The following is a 20882-nucleotide window of genomic DNA, read 5'->3' as shown; positions in this document are numbered from 1 at the left end:
AATTTCTGATGGATCCACACCCTGGAGCCATCTCTACCCCATTTCCGTTGGAACAGGAAATGAAACGTATTTAAGTAAATTTTCATTTCTTTCCAGTTTGCTGTTCGAATTACGTCAGACATCGATTCGAAAAATTAATTTCCCAACTTTGCAGTGACGTAAGAGTGCTAGCTTGCCCCCCTTAGACACCGCTCGACTTCCACGTGTTTTTTGGAGGTCGTGTGACGTGAACGGCGTGTGGAATTTGTGGAAAAAATGGAAACGAGGTCCCTAGTTGACAAAAATGGTGTTTAGTGCATGATGGATGGACGGGGTGGTGTATCGAACGACAGAAAGGACAAGGCGCTAATCACAGCTTACGACTTGACCTTTGCACCCAGCGTCATTGAATGCCCCGTTAACGAGCGGAAAAAAAATATGAGAATGAAAAGGTATACTTAAATTTTAACATCGTTAACCTCTCGAATATTTAGAATAATAAAAGATCGAATGAAAATTCTTTATCTTGCGAATAATCGAACACGTCACTCGAGTGGAAGTGGGTTATTTTCTTATCTGATATGAAAGAAACCTGGCGATAAAGACATCATAAATTACTTAAAAAATAACTTTTAAACACTAAAAGAATGAGATTAACTACTTTATTAGTTACATTTTATAGTGTACTAAATGATATCCGTAACTTTGATGCTATCTATCTTCTTAACAATTGATGTGATACGATACACTATAGGGCACTCACAACTGCAAATACCAGTCCATACTTTCATATTTGGAAGAAAGTTAGAAAATAACTTTAAAAATGTGGATAAAAAACGCTTTTATAACGAATTACACTCGTCTAATGGACATTAAAATACGATTTACAACGCCTTCCTTCATGATCCCTCAGCATCTTGAAGCATCCGTGCTTCAAGATGTACCACGTGAAAATTCCTCGAATTAATTATATTCTTTAGAATAATTAATATTGGAAGCAACCTAGATGATGATAATTAAGTTTTCCTAACGTGTTGGGTCTACAAATGCGGTTTTCAGTCGAAGAAAGTGGATTAAGAATATAGAATTCACCAATTTAGTTCAATTCTACTAAAAACATTGACTGGAAAATCTTAATATTAAATAAACAAACGATAATTTCGAGTGGAAGAAAATTTTTACATATAATTAACGAGAACGGCATTAATTAGGTGTATTAAAAAAGAAGAAGAAAAAATAATAATGGCGAAAATGGAGAGCTCAAGATTGATGGATCTTCGAACCATTAATAAACAATCATCGGCCACACGGGCTTTATTCTTAACCACCGGTTTGGCCGAAAAATGTCAATAAACCAATTAATATGTAGCCCAGAGTCAAAAATTTCCAGAATTTGGTAAAAGTAGTCATTTGGCTCCTTTTTGGGGGGTTCAAGCGACTAATTTTAGCAAAATTTTTACACTCGACCGAAAACTATTATTACGACGAGAGAGTTAGTAAAATGCATAGCCGTTGTCAAGATCTATTTGGAGAAGGCGGTACTAAAACCCAACTAAGGAGAGGCTCTCCCATCTGCAAGTCGACACCCCTCCTGTAAGGGAGCGCCCAGATATAAGGAGAAGTAAAAAAAAAAAAAAAAAAACGATTCGTTTCTATCAAAAATGGCTGTCAACAACGGGCGTGGTCATTGCTACAAATTAAATAAAAACCCTTCCAGATTCGTTCTTAAGTTACCTTTCTCCTCCAGCCTCCTAGAAGTATTAAACTAGCACTTTTTTTGGTCCCCGAAGGGATGCATCGAGTTATCACACGCGGTGGCAGTCGGACAGTCCCCCTGATTTATAGCTACGATGTTCAACCTACAATTTACCAGATAATTTCTATAATTTGGCAACAACTTCCCCGCTTTATTCATCTAACATTGTCAAGAAAACCCCAAAAAAAGAGGCTAGAAACTCTAACACACGAATAAATTTAAGCATCCCCCGACGACAAATGAGTCTATACCACTAAGAAAAATATTAATTATCTATTTAAATAAGTAATAAGCGAATTAATCACTAAGTTTTTTTAGAGTTAATTAAACCCCCGAAAATCTCCGTTGCTAATGATTGCCGTCTGAATACGTGGTATCGAGTTTTGTTAACGCTCCGATATCGATGACAGATATTCTTTTAGGAAACAATTCTGCAAAACCTGCTTTATTTGGACAATGGTACTGCCTCCTGTCAGTGAGCCACAATGGCAACAATGTTCTATGGTCTTCTTTTCGACTCCCCCCTTTTTTTGTTATTGTGTCTGCACGACTTGTAGAAATCATAAATCAAATTGCTACTTTCTACATTAATCTTGATTTTTTTGAACAGTTTTTGACCCCTGAAATAATTGTTGAGGAGATTTATTCAAAAAAAAGGTCTTAAAAAGTATATTTTGATACTTTTCACATACAAAAACAAAACTTACAATGCTTTATACTATCAGTTACATCTCTATAAACTGATGTTTATCACTTGTTTATAATTACAATATCTTAATTTATTTTGTTTTAAAATAGTTTCAGCGTTAAATTAATTTAATGTATTAAAATACTTGGATATGGACTCACGAATTGATTGATCACATGAAATCAATCAATTTAGAGGAGCTAATATTTTAAAATTGTTTTTTACCTCACAAATGTTGGTCTTTAATATAAGAACAAGATCTATTTCAGAATTATTTATTCTGTGTTCATGGTAATTTCATGAACAAAAGCTCCTCATTTACAGCACTAAAAAGATAAGAGAATGCCATACCTATGATGTTTTTAATGTCATTAATTCATGGTCTTTGTGGCCTAACTCCTTTTCCAAGTCCTCATAAGATGTCAAATGCACAAAGTTTTAGCTTTCATGAAGACTTCAGGAAAGGAATCTAGTTTATTTTAATCCAGATGATTCTTCTGGATCACTTCTAGATTTTCAGCAGTGTCTTTCAGATCCACACCTGAAAAAATCAATCCTCTTTTAAGTTTACTATAAAGAAAAGATTTTAGAGGTTTCTTAGTATACTAACATTTCTATATTAACATCAATATTTAATTAATCTAAATTAATATTTCTATATAAACATCAATATTTAAAATATGCAAGCAAGTAAATAATATTTTAGAATTTTTATTGAATAATTAATTAAGAAAAACAACTTTCTTCACTCTCAATGAAGCCAAATAATTTAAACACTCCCCAAAAAGTATGAAAAAAATTGAGATTTATAAACTTTCCACTTAATTTTAAATGACTATTCTTAATTATTTTTCTTTACTATAAAGCATAATTTCTGGCATATTTATTACACTTTAACCCTATTTAGATCTGTTTACTTAAACATTTCATAAATACTGTATTTAATTATAAATCTTAATCTTAATTTAAAAATTCTAATGGTAAACTTACTATAAGAGCACAAATCATTCAGTTGATGTAAAGTTCCTTAGACATCTTTTGATTAATTAATGAGAAAATTTTGTTAATAATAATTAATTTTTGCAAAATAATATAACTTAATTCGTTTAAAATGATTTTAATTTTTAAAATTTTTATTGTAAGGTTTCAGAGAAGGAAAGTAATAATAAACGAGCTGCATACAAGAGCAAGTCTAGTTAAATTTGCTAATAATAAATCATACTTTCCAAGTAGCTAGCATTTATTTTTTTTTCTAGTAAAATTTATAAATATTTATTAGCGACAAAATACGTTATAGATTCGTATCGCGTATTTAATATGTCGACAACATAATTTTATGTCTAGTTAGTGGGCTTTTCCCACTTTAAATATGCGCATTTTCCATTTCTTTAATATTTAAACAAAATAATGAAAACTTTTTGATATTTTACAATGTTTTTCGCATCTTTTACCAGATTAAATTACTAAAAAATATATATTTCCTTCTTTCGAATCGTCCATTTTTGTTTCCACGTGGAAGCCAACCACGTTGATAATTTGCTTAAAAATATCATATTTGTATCAATAATTCGAGTAAATTAATGATAAAATAATAAATATTTTGATACAAACTTTATTATTTTACATTAAAAATCAGTTTATCGATAAATATAATAACGGATTAACTCGATGAATTTTTCTCTTCACACCATAAATTACCTATAAAAATGGCGGTTTACTTTGACGGATGCGACCTAGCGGAGGAAAAAAGTGTGAAATTTGTTATTAAAAATTTTTCTATATTTATTATTAGTAATATTATATTTATTTAGATTAAATAAATATTATCATAATAAATACATTATTAAAATAATAATTTAGAAAAATTTTAAATAGAACCGCGTAGCGCCATCTAGTACTGAAGAAATGAGTTACTATAATTCTTAAAACTTAAATTTATGCAATGAATTGTAAATATGATTCATTGCAAAATTGTATAGAATTCAGAAAGACGATTGTCCTTCATTTAGTAATTTTTCTTTTAATTTACTGAAATTATTTAAGGAGATTTTAAAATAAATTGCTCAAAATCTATATTTTTTGGCAAAATTTTAAACATTCTTTTGAGTGCCCAAGCTTATGCGACAAACATTTATATCCAAAAAATTAAACACGAACTGTACAAATAAAAATGAAAGAAAGATGTACAGTACATAAAGCTAAAAGTAACATTAAAAATGGTAATTTTATTTTATTTTCATTATTATTGTAAAAGTTCTTACGCCAACTTCGCAGAGATCTCAAATACTAATGGACTTCTCACGACTTCTTAATTGATATTGAGCGTGTTGCCTGGTAAAGCGGCTTTAATACATCTGTATAAGCAAGCCAATGTCGTAACCCGTTTCTTTTGAAATTAACTATGTCATTGATTTGTGTATCCAGCTGTATTAAAGCCGCTTTATCTAGGCAGTGCGCCTATTTTTTTTTTAACTCTTTCCGCCCTGTGGGCACTAAGAGGGCCTCATTTAGAAGGCCCATTATGGGTTCGGCCAGGCCCACAATGGGCCGACCGGGTGGTGAGGGAGCAGTGCGCCTATTAGCCTTGTTGCGTCGGTATCGGCTAAGAGCCATATTGGTGGGGGCAAATCGCATTGCTTACTTGGAATTTGAAAAAATTGTAGACCTATAAATTCCCTCTGTCTTTCCTTAATCTCGAGAATGGAGTTAGATAGATGAAAGACGAGACCAAATATGAAAACCTTAGGGAATGGGAGGCCCCGATTGATTATATAAGATCGTCCGATGCAAACTGAAAGTCATGTTATTTCAATTTTAAAATTCTCCCGGAAAGATGTTAGATAGATGACGCGCACGACTGTATTATTAAAGGAAAAGTATGATGAACAGGGGAAAGCCACTACTAATTTGAGGTGGAGAGCATATATTTTAAATTAAATTAATTAAAAATATGATTAAAAATAGCGTCCCGGCATTGTGACGACGCCATAATAAATAATTGCTCGTTATTACTGTTATCGCGGTTAAATGTTTTTCGGCACCGAACTGCAATCTTTGACAACTGTTAAAAACAGAAAAAATACTTTTTCACCCTTAACTATGTGATATTTTATTAATAGAACGATTGAAATCGTTTCAAAAATTAATAGAAAATATATTTATACTTTTTATTTTAAACTTTTAAAATGTATTAGTGTTTATATTTATTTATAAAGTAGAATTAACAGTAAAATAATGTTTTTTGTAAGGTAATAATAGACAACCTGTGTTGTCCTCTATACTAAATGATTCCTTACTCTGTTAATTATGATCTCTATGGTTAAATTTCTTGCGCTAGCGCCAGTGTGTAGTAGTGGCAGCCGTAAGAAATAATTAATTAAAAACCTTTTTTTAAGCATTTATATTAATTCTTACATTATTTTTATTATTTTATTATCTGCATTCAAATAAATAAAAACTTGAAGTAGTCATTAAATTCATTAGTAAAAAGTAATAATTCCTCTTAGCGTGGCTTTTTTGCAATATAAATTTTAGAAAAAATTAGTTTAATACTCTTTTAGCAATGTGGGCAATAAGAAGTCCTTTTTTAAGCGTATCCTAGCCAGTCTCACGTGGGGTGGCCGGTTGATAATAGACGGGCCCGACATATCCAGAAGAGACAACCCGAAGAATTCCTGAAGTTGTTTGCTCGGATTAGATCTTGAATTCCCAGAGCAATTGGCTCTGGAGATTCAGGATCTAATAATCCGTGTGGTTGACTATGAAGCTCTGGGGCTCTGGGCGTTAAAATGATCTTTATACAGGTCTATTTCAGTTTTATAAGCCAAAAATGGGAATCATAAGATGGCGAAGGACAGATTCGTATCTACTTATACAGTATTGAATACTTTCATTATAGAAATTCTACCAATAGAACGGCTAAAAGTTTACAACCAGCTACTAGATAATGCTTATTTATATAGAAGACTAATCATCTTGAATGAAATTTGGACCAAAACCAATTTCAAGGAAACGCAATAAGCTTCCAAGTAGCCGCTCAGACGATCATTTTTAAACATTAAAATCGATACACGCATTAGCGAAAATAAGAAAGTGGAATTTTTCTTAATCTTAATAATAGGTTTTTATAAAACAAAATATAACGAATGCATCACATTATAAGAAAAAAACTTTCGAAAATCATTTATTAAAAACACAAATTGATCGAAGCGCTCTGGCGGGTAAAGAAGAAACTAAAGAACGTAGTGTCATCTAGTGTCAAGACGGTTAACTAACGTATCGATTAGCGGAAATGAAAACACCCTAAATGTCCGTCATAAAAATTAATAAAGCGTAGATTAAGCTTGGAAAATGATAAAGAAAGCGAGATCTATTTGCATACTCTCACTGTTAATGCCTGCATATATTTATTTTCAATTTCTAAAGTAAAAACAGAAAAAAAAAAAACTAGAAAGAAATATGACACGTTTCCATCCCTCCTTTCTTTCTCCACACTGGAATTAAATCACACAAGAGAATTAAACTAAATATGTAAAGCGAAATGTGTAAATATTTAATAAAGGAATTTCAATTTTAAATATTTTATTATGCTTCACCGAATAGATTTCTTTATCTGAGCTCCAATTTTATTAATCGATTACGTCCCCGAGATGTTAAAAAAAACAATCGATTGCGTGTCGATGACGTCAGAAGTGTGTATATTTCGTTAAGAGAATAAACATGGACGAAGGACGAAGATTTTATCCAAACGAAGGTCGTTCAATTATTGAAAATTGATATTCTGTTTGTTTATCGCCTGCTATGATAAAGGTTATCGAATCATATTATTTTTCTTTTTTTTTTTCCTTATCGAGACAGCTGATTAAGTCGAGAAAAATATTGATAAAATAGCAAACGAATGCTATTTTTGGCAAATTTTCAAATTTTTGTATCCTGTTTCTTTTGTTTTGAATATTTTATGAATTACATTATCGATCGCAGAGTTTCTGAGTAACTTAATTTTTCAATATGAGTAGTTACTAGCAGTGTATACTAACAAGTAAGTATCTTCTGTACTGACTTGCATTTTCCACCGTACTGTGTTCTGTACTTTACATATTACATTATACACTAACAGAAGGATGAATATAAACAGTTTTTATTGTGTTCTTTAAAGAGAACGTACTGTACATACCTCCTCCTTACATTGTTCTCTTAATAAAGTATGCTAAGTAGACCTATACAGTACAGTAAATAACACAGTACTAATAACGATTATTCAGCCATATTGTATTTGTGTTTGTGCAACAAAATTTCTTATTGTATTGTATTGTATTAGAATTAGTGCATCTGTACTCCCACAAACCTGTGTTCAGGCCTACGCAATACAGTTTAGAGAAATTCAGTATAATGTATACTATCTACTGTGTTTAATACTGAGCTGTATATTAACGTACAGTACTGTACAGTACATTAAAGAAAAACAATATGAGAAGTTGGTATCGGCTTCCTATTAGTGTATGTTTATAATGAACCGCTTACATTTGTCCTCTTTTTGATGTTTTTTAGTACAACTTATCCAAATATTGTACTGCATTATATACTGTAAAGTGCGAAACATTTTGCAGTGCGTAATACAGTTTAGATTTAGTATACATTGCAATATGCACTCTACTCTATATGGTTCAATTTGGGAAACAGATGGAAAATCTAATTCTTTCAAAAGAAAAATTAAATATAGAAGTAAACTTAATTGAATAATGACAAAAAAATGAAGAGACTAATCAAACACACGAATATTTGGACAAAGAAACGGATTTAATCTATTGTTTCTGTAATTAACGAGTGTTATTGTAAATTGAATAATGTATTATTTATAGTCTGACTTGTCTAGTGAAGGTTTTTAACATCGATCTATAGTCGTGTTCTCGGTTATTTCATGAATATTGTATTCGGAAAACATTCATTAGGTATTCTTTATGCTCACAAATGAAATATTTTATATTAATTGAAGGTTTTAAGTGTTTAAACAGCTGAAAATATTTTTGTCTTCTCCCGATAGAATATAAAGCTGAATAGGAATGCCAAGTATTGAAATTTTTCTCCCTTAAGATTTGTTTCTTTATCTTTGAAGATATTTATTATCAGAGTATTTAGGATTATTTTAATTTTAAATTGAATGTTTTTAGAAAATGTTTCGGAGTTTTCGGGTCTCCTTCACCTGTCTAACATCTAAATAGGAGCCAGTTTCTCATAGAAAGTGCTCGCGTGAGGCGTGCACTTTCTATGAGAAACTGGTGCGTCGTCTTCTCCCATTAACCTAATCATAAGATTTTAACTTGGCATTCGTCTGACGTTAGTTCGGGTTACATTCTATCAGATTACGCAATATGATGTGTTTCAATGCAACTGTAGGTGATAGGAAAGTCATTCAACTCTATCAGCTGTCTATCGACTCTCTCCAGCCTACTGCTTTGGGTATCTGGGATCGCATTGAAGGAGCGGCTCCAGAAACTTTTCGGGGTGGCCCCTCATCAATCGGTTGCCACCATTCCGAGCCACGAATAAGATGGGAAAAGGCCCTCTTAGTGCATTTGAAGTACAATGTTTAAAATCTGAAATACTGTTAATGACTTATATACGTGTATGACGCTACATCTTTCATCGCTACAAGCAATCGCTCGTACATTAAGCAATACAATTTCATTAATATATTATTATTTTCAGGAATAGTGTACTACTTTTTATCCTAAGTAATTAACATAATTTATTCGAGTGTATTGCGTGTTTAAAGCATTACTAATTGTTGTTGTTCGTCACTTGTGATGTAATTTGTATAGAATAAAAGATAAACGTGTCGTCCATTGAACTGTACAAAGTTTAATTGCATTAAATTTAATATATTTATCGGTTACCCCGTTCCACTTTTTAGTTATTCTTTAATAATAAAATATAATCGGCAATTTTTAGCCGATTATATTTTATTATTGTTAGAACAATAATAATCGAAGGTATTTTGATAACAAATTTGATATTGATGCTGTGTTATTGCATGTGTTTTCGATGCTTACGTTATGTTGTTTCGAGATAAATTTCGGCAATAGTCCAACGTTTTTATCTACTTTCCCTTGAAAACTATGCAACAGTTCTGTATTTTTATTGAAAAAAATGAATAATATCGATTAAATTTTTTGTCTAAAACACTTCACAAGTGTCGAGTGAAAGCAAAGTATAAAATATTTTGTCACTGTAAATTAAATATTTATACAAAATATAAATATTTTAACTGAAATTGATGCGCAAAACTTATGCAAGAGTTGAATTTATGCGAAATTATTTATTTATTTATTTGTAACTTTAAGTGTCTGAGGAAATTTGACCTCAAACGAAGCTCCTATAGTTACAGTGTTTGGTTTTTAAATAAATCTAATTGTTACTACAGCGCTTTTATTGCTATGTTTAAAAATACGCTAATAAATGTCAAAATTATTAAATTTACGACTTCTATACATGTTTAAGCGTTATTTTAAATATATTTATAACTAAATTTGTGCTTCGTTTTATCTTAATATGCGAAATTTTCGCTATAAAATTTTATTAAATTATTAAACTATAAAGCACAACGAAATTCTAAATTTTTTGCTCGAAATTTTAAAGTTTTTAAGTCAAATTTTTCTTAAAACTTACTTTAAAACTCAACCTGCAGTGTTTAATAAACGTGTAAGCTCAAGCTGTAGTGTTTAATAAATTGACAAAGCTCAAGTTGTATTGTTTAATAAACGACATAACCCGAGCCCGGTTTTGCTGTTTATAAATTTCGAAACACCTGCATATCCCGTACAAAAACATCATCATGGGGGTATATGACCCATTTTTTCGTAAATAAATGATGACTTTACCGAGCAAGCTGATTCATTTTAATTTCTTAAACAAAAGGTAGATTAAATGATGATACTTTGACCCCGATCCGTCCAGATGTGTTTCGTAAAGAGGAGATAAATATAATTCCAGCTGATGTTTACATACAAAAATAGATCTTCTCTAAAGTTTAACATTACGCTTTTCTACACGATAAAGACTAAATTAAATGCTGAATTGTTACAAAACAGTGCTGAAGTGTGTCTTCTATTAATTTAAATGGAGTTTTATTTCTTAAATTGAAGCTTAGAAGTGTACAAAGGACACATTGAGGATATGTTCTGGAGCTTTATGGGTGGACTTCATCAAAATTTACTAAAATTACAATTAAATTATATTAATTATAATTAACAAGGCTAAACACATCGTTTATAAATGGCTCATACGTCATCAAAATAAACCATTTAGTGTTTCTGACTCACTCGAAACTAAAATGTCTCCTTTAAAAAGTAGAATAATTACGGTTTCTTTACGATTGATTCGTCCTATTTTACGAATGTTTATGTGTCATCGTCGAGTCGTTATGCAATTGCCAATTTATTTACAAATTATGCCAATTTTATGCAATTTACTTTTCGTTTAAGCTAAGTTTTACGCAATAGGATGCTACAATTTATGCGTATTTATGGAATTTTACTCCATTCTTTGTCAATATATCCAGTATCTGGCACAAATTTTGCATAATTTTGTCGTCGTTTCTGATGTATGCCAAATTTATGCAATTTATCTTTTTTTTAAATTTGAATTTGCGCAATGTATACTTAACAGGATGCTACAATTTATGTATAGACTATAACATTTTTCTCCTTTTTCTGAAAGTCTACGTCTCGAGAACGTGACATAACTTTTGCATATGTATGCCAAATTTATACAATTTATGTATTATATATAATTTTTAAAATATAACTTACTTTTCAATAGAGCATAGATACGGTTTACGGCTGTAATATATTATGTATATCATGCAATGTGGTACACTACTTTGCATAATATACGTCATCTTACATCACACTTATGCTAATTTACATTCAATTTATTTTCCTATTTATACAATTTACCTTATCTATGCAATGTATTCCTATAAATTTTATATTTATGCAATTCATTGCATATATGCAGCGTGCAATGTCATATTTTTAATGTATATTTGAACTTATATCCCATTTATATGTATTTACGTAATATCTGTGCGATTTATTTATAATTATGCATTTTATTTTAATTTATGCCCTCTATATGCAATTTCTTCTTTAGATGTAACCATTCGTTCTGAGTTATGTTCACTTTTTGCTTTATTTATGCAACATAATCCGAATTTTATGCACACTTATGCAATGTATCTATCTATGCTACACACACGCTATATAATACACGAATATATTACGAAAATTACAGAATAATACATAATTGTGTTGCATAAATTGCATAAATGTAACACGAATTGGATACAATTTCGAGAAAATATTGCAAATACGATAAATTTATGCTTTTATACATTATACTTAATTATGCACTATTCGTAGCAGTTACTTATGTAATTGTGTACAATATATACCATGTTTATGCAATTTGTATCGTATTTATCAGTGAATGTTTCATCTTTCGTGCCATAATTTATGCAACACATTTATGCAATTTACCTATTTTTAATACAGTATATCTACGACATATATTACACTACATACCATAACATATTCTTAACATAATACTATAACTTATGCAAATTTTTTCATTATAAACCACAAATTATGCGGCATATTCTTTTTGTATGCCACAAATTACGTAAAGCTCTTCTAAAAACACTCGCTGTCACACGTCTTTATTACAATACATTTGAAACATCACGTAATTCTTCAACGTAAACAAAACTATAAATACACGTCACACAATTCAAAAATTAGAATTTTTTTTTTCAATCCAAAATACTAATAAAATACGTACTTCACTATAAAAAATTACACCAAATAATTTCAGTGAAGGCAAAGATCTGGGCAAATTAATTTTGTCCTCATCACTCGTAACAGCTTTTGCAAATTAATTAGCTTCAATACATTAACGTCACTCAAATTAATTAAAAATGTGCTTGGAAAATAATAATTAAATACGGGTTTATATTTTATAATTTCCCCAATGCACGGATTTATATTTTATAATTTCCCTAATGCACCAGTTTGTATTTTATAATTTCCCTAAAGCACAGATTTATATTTTATAATTTCCCTAATGCACATGTTTATATCTTCAATTTCCCTAAACACGCTCTGAAAACTCGAAAAAACATTTAAAAAAAACATTGCTTGTTTACCTCATTTCCGAAAACAATGCACAGTTGTGTGCAAGGACATTTTATAAACAATAGATTCATTATAAACATCGTTAACTTGTTATTAATACAAAAAATAGTGTTTATTCATACAAAATTTGACATTTAATGATAATTAAACTAGCAAATTAATTATCTTTATTGTGTAATTACGTAAATTAAATTGTGTACATTTTTATTTCTAAAAAATTTCAATTTTCTACAAAACAATAACCTGAAAATTAATTGTTCAATTGTTTTAGATCCTGTGTTGAAATTTCTTCTGTGGTGTGATATTAATGGAAAAACCATTCAAAGAATCCCTCTAAATCTTTGCCAATTTCAGAAATTTAGCCCCTGAAATGAGCAAATTTTTACGAAATTAAACGTAAATTTCGATGAGCTTGAAGATATTTAATTAACTTTTACACAAAAAATTCAGCTGTTTGGGCGATAAAAGTCTTTTAAAATTCCTCCAAATACTTCTAAGTTTCACACATTGTGTCATTGAAAGAAGCAAATTTTATAAATTTTCATGAAATTCGTGAATTCAACATATTCTTGAAGATATATAATCAATTTTTTCATAAATATTTTAATAAAAATCTTGAAAATTTTGAGTTTTTGAGCCATAAAGGCTTTAATGATCTTACAAGTTCTTCAGGATGCTTCAGGATGATTGTATATAAATACGGGACTTACATTGAAATAATTTTAATTTTTCAATCAATTTTGCTTCTTTTAAATATAAAACGCGCTCAAAAATCAATTATTAAATATTTTAAACGTAATTTTTATTTTTTATTTAATAAATTTCATAAACTATTCGGCAATAAAAGATATCTTTAAGGTTTTTTTCTCGTTTCAAATCATCTGAATTTAAAAAATTCGACAAAATTTCTGAAATTTCAGAGGAATTTTGAGCATTTCCAATTCAAAAGTTGGGAGAAATTTTAAGGATTTGAAGAAATTTAAAATTTTGAGAATTTCCTCCCCCCGGATTTTAGGGATTTTTAAAGAAATTTTTAAACAATTTGGAGAATTTGAAGAAAGTTTTGAGAAATTTTACGGATGTTTTTAAAATTTAAAATTCGTTTTTAAATTTTTTAAATGAATTATTTCAGATAATAACCCAAAAGTTTTAAAAATTTAGATTTATAGTCAATTTTGCTTAGAACTTTCAAACATTAGGATATTTTTAGGTATAAAATTTTTCGATTTTATTATTTGTTAGCATTAACACGGCCGATTTTAAAGGCGCTATTTTAGATTTTTCTTCGAGAAATGTTAAGTTTAGATCATTACTTCAGAGGATAATTTTAGGATTTTCTGAGAGCGATAACTTTAGTACAATTCTTTTGTTTTTTTGGAGGTGCCATTCTGTATCAAGCAATGCTTCCAGGAAACACTCCCTGCAACAAACACCACCCAGAAATAAATAAAAAGAGTACAATTAATTAATTAAAAATAGATTTTAGAAAGAAAGAATTTCACGAAAATTTCGCACCGAAAACTTTTTAAATCTTTTCTCCCCTAAAAAGTATAAAATTTTTGAAAAAAAACGAAGCATTTAATTGGTTAAAAATGATAGTAAATGGAATTTTGAAACATTTGGAAGTATAATGACATATTTAAATGTTAATAAAAATTTTTAAAATGATTTTTGGCACGAGCCGAGGGATGAATAAACCAATCCCGAGTTGACAAGTTACGAAAAACTCGTTATAGCGATCAATGCTGACCCGTTATTTCTTTTCCCCCCTACTTAACTCGCCCCACCTCTACAAGGTCGTTGAATCGTAGTTACTGCGCATGAACCTAATATTTAAAAATTTTAAAACGCCCGTCATTGGTTAATTTATTAGACGTCTTTACGTATCTACCAATAATATTTATTTTTACGTAATTTGTATAAAAGGACACGTTAGGATCGGTAAGAGTCATTATTTTACAAGATGGCGTCGAGCGAACAAAGACGAGTTGAATGTTTTGTTGTCGTTTATTGAATTGTAATGTTTTTACGGCTATGAAACTTTGATAATTTTTTTTTGATTTGATTTATCTTCGACTAAATAATGCTCGAATTGGAAGTCTTACCGGAATGTAGTTTACGTAATGATCAAGTGGAGTTTGCATTAGGTAAGTTGACTTTGTCAATCAGCTGTTCGTGCGCTTGTGTTTTTTTTTATGTTTTGATCCCGCTCCAAGGTGAAGGAAATCGTTTTTTTGTGCTCTCTCTCCCACCAAACACGTAAAAAACTTGCCAAATACACACGACACAATGTTTATACGTCAAAAAACTTCCATTTTAATACCACGTTTTATATTTACGAAGCATTTTACTTTGTTTGTATGTGTTACGACGGTATTTATTATTGTCTTTATGGGAATTGCGTAGCATCCTGTTATGCTAATGAATATATAGGTCAGGTGATGTTACATGTATACAATTATTTCAGTTGTTGTACAGGTGGAGAAAGCTGTCAACAACAAAAAAGAGAAAATAATTTATTTAGGAAATCACATCTCCATGTTTATGCTCCAGTAATAATGCTGGTTATTTGAGTTTATTTCCTTTCACTTTTTATTATCATCTGTATAATATATATATGTTTTGTTTTATCAATGCAATTTGATGCTGTTCTATGAGTTTTTGGGACTTGTGGTATGTGCAGAGGGCACAAAGTGCTCCTGGTAGCTTTGAGATTGTTTATTTTGCAAGATTTCTGTGTGCAAAAATATAAAAGTAATTAATATTAAATCAACAGTTATAATAAAGAAATTATGCATTTTTAAAATAGGATATAAAGACACCGAAACACCTTAGTTCAATGTCTTTGTATACTGTAGTAGTTCTGGCTTTGCCTATTAAAAAAGTGTACAATTTTCTAAAATAACATATTCGTAGTTTTATTAAATTTATAAATTAAACATCAGTAATTGAATTATTTAAATATATTATTTTATTTGTTCTATAGATTAAATTATAATTTTCTAAATTAACATTTTATCTATTAATTTACTAGAGAAAGTGTTGTTAAAGATGTTTAAAATGAAATAACATCTTTAAACTATTCTGAAGTCAATAGAAGGACAGAGGTTTAGATTTGATACTATTTAATTATGCCCATATGCAAAAGATTTATCATACTAAACCATTGTGAGGAGCAATAAAAAATGAAATGAAAAATATAAATACATAGCACATTGAAATAATTATTATGTTTTGCAGTGTTGTGTTGTTTGTGAAATTTCATAAGAACAAATTAATTTTTAAATAATTTATTCTTATTTAATTAAATTTAATGGAATAAAAAAAATAGCATAGAAAATACTTAAAATAATATCCAATCATTTTCTGAATCATGAATATACTACAGATATAATGATTTTTTAATCTGTACTATATTCATAATTCAGAAAATGATTGGATATTATTTCAAATATTCTCTATGCTATTTTTTTTATTTTACTAAATTTAAAATAATTTAAAGCTATATAATATGATTTCTATGAATAAACTAAAATAAAAATAATTTATAACAAGATAAAGAATAAAAAATAAATTTATTAATAGTAAAAAAAAATATATGCTTTTTGTTATTATTTGACAAAGACTTTCTTGGCTTCATGAATATATAGTGTGCCTGAGATGGACTTTTTGATTAGTCATCAATCTTCAGATAAAACTTCCAACTGTATTTTTTAAAGAAAAATTATGGCAATAATTAAATTTAAATTTTTTAGAAGATGAAATTTTTTTAAAGAACATCAAAAAAATTTTTGTTAGAAATGTTTTTTTTTAATTTGGAAATTTATAGAGAATGTGTCTGATAAGTTTTTTTGAATTTAAAAGTTTTAAATTGATGATTATATATATATTTTAAATATTAGTAAATTAATTATTGACTTCAAAAAATTTAATTTATACTTAAATGTTTTTATTTCCTCTTAATTTAGTTATAAAATATAAAGCTCATTAAATTACTAATTATAATTTTTGATTTAAGTTATTACATATGCAAATTTACCCTGTAAACATTTATCAAAACAGTATTGCAGATGATGTATGAAATTACCTTGATTGATTTTGATGATTATTCTTTATATTAATTCACTTTTAATAAGTGTATTATTTGCATTTATAAAAAAATCTTCTATAGATTAGCCTGTATAATTTTTAAATAAAATTAATAATTGTCTTTTTATTCTATTTTATATGTAATAGAAAAATCTATTTTAAATTTATCTTGATCTGTTTAATGTTAATATATTCATCAAAATAGAGATTAATAACATCTAACAAAAACTGTCAGTTGTAATTGTAATAATCAGTGAAGTCTGTAAAAGATTTCTGTGCAAGAGAATGAAATAACATAAAAGAGAAGTAATGAAAAGCAAAAGAAGCGTGACATTTTTGGAACGCTTTGTTCTAGGAATTCTGTAACTGCTGTAGTTTGTCGTTTTCTTGTTCTATAAATCATTGATTTTGATCTTTTTAATAAATAACTTAATATATTATAAATTCTGGATATATTTTGGCTCTTTGTTTCTGGCCTTCAACAAAATCTGTCTACAATATATAATTTAAGAATTACCTAAAAACATATATAAGATAAAAAATATAAAATATAGAGCATGTTATAGAATGATAGGCTTGTTTATTCATTTTTATTATATCAAAGAGCCTTAATTGAATTCCGACAAGATTTAATTTGAAATAAGACATTTTAATAAAGTCTTATTTTGAATTAAATCTCGCTAGAATTCTATTACGGCTATTTGATAGACATGTTTATTGCTGTAATATTCTGGTCTACCAATTGGTGTTGTAACGCCAATAATAAAAATGAAGCAAATAAATTCATTAATTGTAAGAATTTGTAATCAGTCAAGAAATTTAGCGATTAAATAATTTTAGAAAGATCTGGAAAATAAATGATTCAAATCGTGAGTTGCATCTACAACCCCCTCCCCCCCCGTGTATTGAGCAAGTATCTTATCAGTTACACTGCCTAGACCTCAGGAGTCATGTTTCCTCCTTGATATATAGGAAAGTAGATATATCATATAACTATTCTTATTTTCCATCATTCTAATGGAAGATGTCATATCTTTGGATCCTGAAATAGTGATTGAAAGATCATAATGTAAAATTAGGCTAATAAATGTATTAGAGAGAATCTAATAAGCAATTATACAAATGAATAATTTTATTAGCTTATTTGATATATTAATTATTTTAGTTATTTTAAATATATATGAAGATGTATGTATTGGGAATATTTTCTTGCAAAGTATCATAATTTTACATTTTGATGAGATTAATAATTAAATTTAGTTATTGATTCACGAATGGAAAAGTAGAGAAATTTTCAGTTTGTATTTCAATATGAACCTTTGTATACATAAAACAAAGTTTATATCTTGGTATTAGTTTAAAAAATATTCTTTTCTCCTTGCAAAAATGAAGATTTACTTCTTTAAAAATAATCTAAAAATATTTTCTTTAAACTGCTTTTTTATGAAAACTTTGGATCAAAGCTTCACAATGGCATTGGTATTGGTCCCTACAGGTCAATTAAAATTTAAGAGGGGTCGATAAACTTTGCAAATATATTTGCAAAGTTTCTCGACCCCTCTCAAATTTGTTAAAAATATTAAAAATGTTACATACTTTTACTCTCAAATAAATTTAGGAAAATGCCTTTTTAAAAATTATGTAGAAGGGCTGTTGCTTACATATAATATTTAAAGTAATCAATGAAAAAATTTTTCTTATTGTAAAAGGAGATCCATACATGATAGAGGTTGGAAACCCTGCTTTAGACCATTATATTCTATGTAATGATTGTTTGAAGATTTTTGAATGATTCAGTTTGTACACTTGCTTTTACACCTGTCTGCTCTTCCCACTTCACTTTCAGTTCAGAAGAACAAGCAGTATATTCATTCAGACCAATTAGATTTTTTTTCACATGTTGTTAATTGTTGAAAACCTGCCATTTTGCCTTTTGCCATTTTGCCATTTTGCCTTACCTTTACGTGGATTTATACCAGTGGATGACACAATAACTGGAAAAATTGCTACAGTATTGTTAGCCAATGAATAGCATTCTCATGCTTATGGCATAGATGATGCAATCATTTTGCTGCAGACTTCCAGCGAATTACGATGATTTTTTTAACTGAAGAAAATACTAATATTTTTTATAGAATTTTGACTTTAAATCCAATAATAAATGGTATAAACAAGTTTAAGAAAAAATTTTTAATTTATTTAATTACAAACTATTCTTTCTACTTGCATTTTTCTTTCTATACTTCATCACATTTGCTAATAGTTCAGCCTTTGTTTAGTAATTTGTAATACTGTTCATAATCTATTATACTATACAAATTGCTGTTTTATAATTTAGTATTATATTTAATTAAAGAATAATAGTAAAAATTTACTACTGCACAATATAGCCCTATATATAAAATAAATTATATAATTATTTGATTTCTTAACTTGTTCAGCCTTTTTTTTGTGAACATTTAACACAATACAGTAGATATTTTTGTATTTCTGTAGATTGATTTATTCTTCCTAGAGATAACCTACCAATGTAACAAAAACTATAAATAGATTGGATATTTATTGCTGATTTAATATGATTTTAATAAATTATATTTTATTAGACAACCTAATGTTTAAAGATATTTCAGTAATTATTAATAAACAAAGTAATTAAATATTTCATAAAATTGGATAGCCTACTAAAAGATGAATCTTTCTTGTTGTTTAGATGTGATAAGTTTCCTTCAATAAATTTACTTTTTGTAAACCGATCAGGTTATGTCAGAAACTATTAATATTTCCATTATTCTAGGAGAATAATTTGATGATATATTTAACCAGTTCATAAAGTATTTACATATTAAATTACTTTTAAAATTTAGTTAAAGGAAGAAAGATTTTTACCTTTCTAGCAACATAAAGTGGATATTGAAGTTTGTAAGAATTCCATGATTACAAGATGAGATAAAATTATATCAGATTCAATGGTGGCTATGGAAATTGCATCACTTGTAAAATTCTGTAAAATGTGTGGTTTTTTAAATTAAAAGTATCATTATGCAATCTTTGAAGGAAATTGCAAAGATTGCATAATTTATGCCATCATAAACATGAGAATGCTTTTTATTGACTGACAAAGTTTGCTGCAGCAATGTTTCCAGTGACAGCATGGATTTTTATACCAATGGATGGTATAAATGTAATGCACTTTTGTAAGCAAAATGGAAAGTTTTCAGCAGTTAACACATGTAAAAAAGTCCATAATTGGTCTGAGAAAACATACTGATAAGTACAGTACATTGAGAAGAGCAGACAGATGTAAAAGCAACTGTATGAACTGTTCATCATCTGTTCAACATGGTTTTAAAAGCCTGCCATCATAAGAAGCTGTTACTAATGAGTAAAATGAATAGACAGCAGATGAACTAAATAGTATGCAGACTGGAGCATTGACACTTGGGGTTCTGCTATGTTTTTGGATGAGTTCAAATTTTGTGTGGATTTGATGCAAACCTTACATTAGGTATAGAAAAAGTAAAGCTTATAACAGGGATTGCTTAATACATACAGTAGTACTCAATGCAGACATTTTATAAAATGTCTGCATTGAGTTACTAGCAATCTGGTTGAATTTTCAGTGTGTTGAATGGTATGGAGATGATATTCAGTAAAAGTGTCAGCAGACTACACTTTATAAATGGGTCTGCAATAGCACAGTGCTACAAAACCATTTTATCTGATAAGAGGAAATAAAGATATACTGAGTGTGGCATTAACAATTATCTTTACTTCCTCTTATCTGATATTTGGCATGAAGATTAAACTATGTTCTGTCTATCTGCTAAGCTAATTCCAATAATTAAGGAAATAGTTTACATTTTCCAGGAAGATGGTATCATGTCATTGCACTTAAATAGTGAGTGAGATATAATGTGTCCTTTCTCCACTGTTTGTTAGCATTATCATTACTTAAATTGACATAAATTGTTGTTTAGATAAAAGTAAAATTCCTAGAAAAGGCTCAAAGTAAGATGCCCAAGCTGGCCAGATAATAGTCCTGACCCCTGATCTGTTGAGAATTACTGGCATATTATGAGCATGAAAATTACAGGGAAAAAACTTGGAAAAAAAATAACTGCAGAAATGTATTAGAAGAGTTTTGTGCCATAGCTTTGTATAGAATTTGGTCTGTTTTGAA

The 20882-nt window shown here is 28.8% G+C and overlaps 1 protein-coding gene across 2 annotated transcripts in view; it reads left to right on the top strand.

The window, feature by feature from the left end:
- Window positions 1-2214: 2214 nt before the first annotated feature.
- Window positions 2215-20882, top strand: part of LOC136990474 (phagosome assembly factor 1-like) — a 58982-nt gene continuing 40314 nt past the window's right edge. Inside the window, exon 1 of one of the 2 annotated variants that reach the window (XM_067288860.1) lies at window positions 2215-2218. Coding sequence is in view for 1 of the 2 variants with exons in the window: in XM_067288859.1 (XP_067144960.1) it covers window positions 14697-14760 (64 nt within the window). In the remaining variant the exon portion in view is untranslated. Of the gene's footprint in view, window positions 2219-14561; window positions 14761-20882 lie in introns of those variants that run through there. The other variant, XM_067288859.1, reaches the window with a different exon arrangement.

Source organism: Centruroides vittatus, unplaced genomic scaffold (assembly GCF_030686945.1).
Source record: "Centruroides vittatus isolate TY-2023 unplaced genomic scaffold, ASM3068694v2 scaffold_944, whole genome shotgun sequence".
NCBI classification, from domain to species: domain Eukaryota; kingdom Metazoa; phylum Arthropoda; class Arachnida; order Scorpiones; family Buthidae; genus Centruroides; species Centruroides vittatus.
Note: the sequence above shows the minus strand (reverse complement) of the source record. Positions and strands in the feature narration are given on the sequence as shown.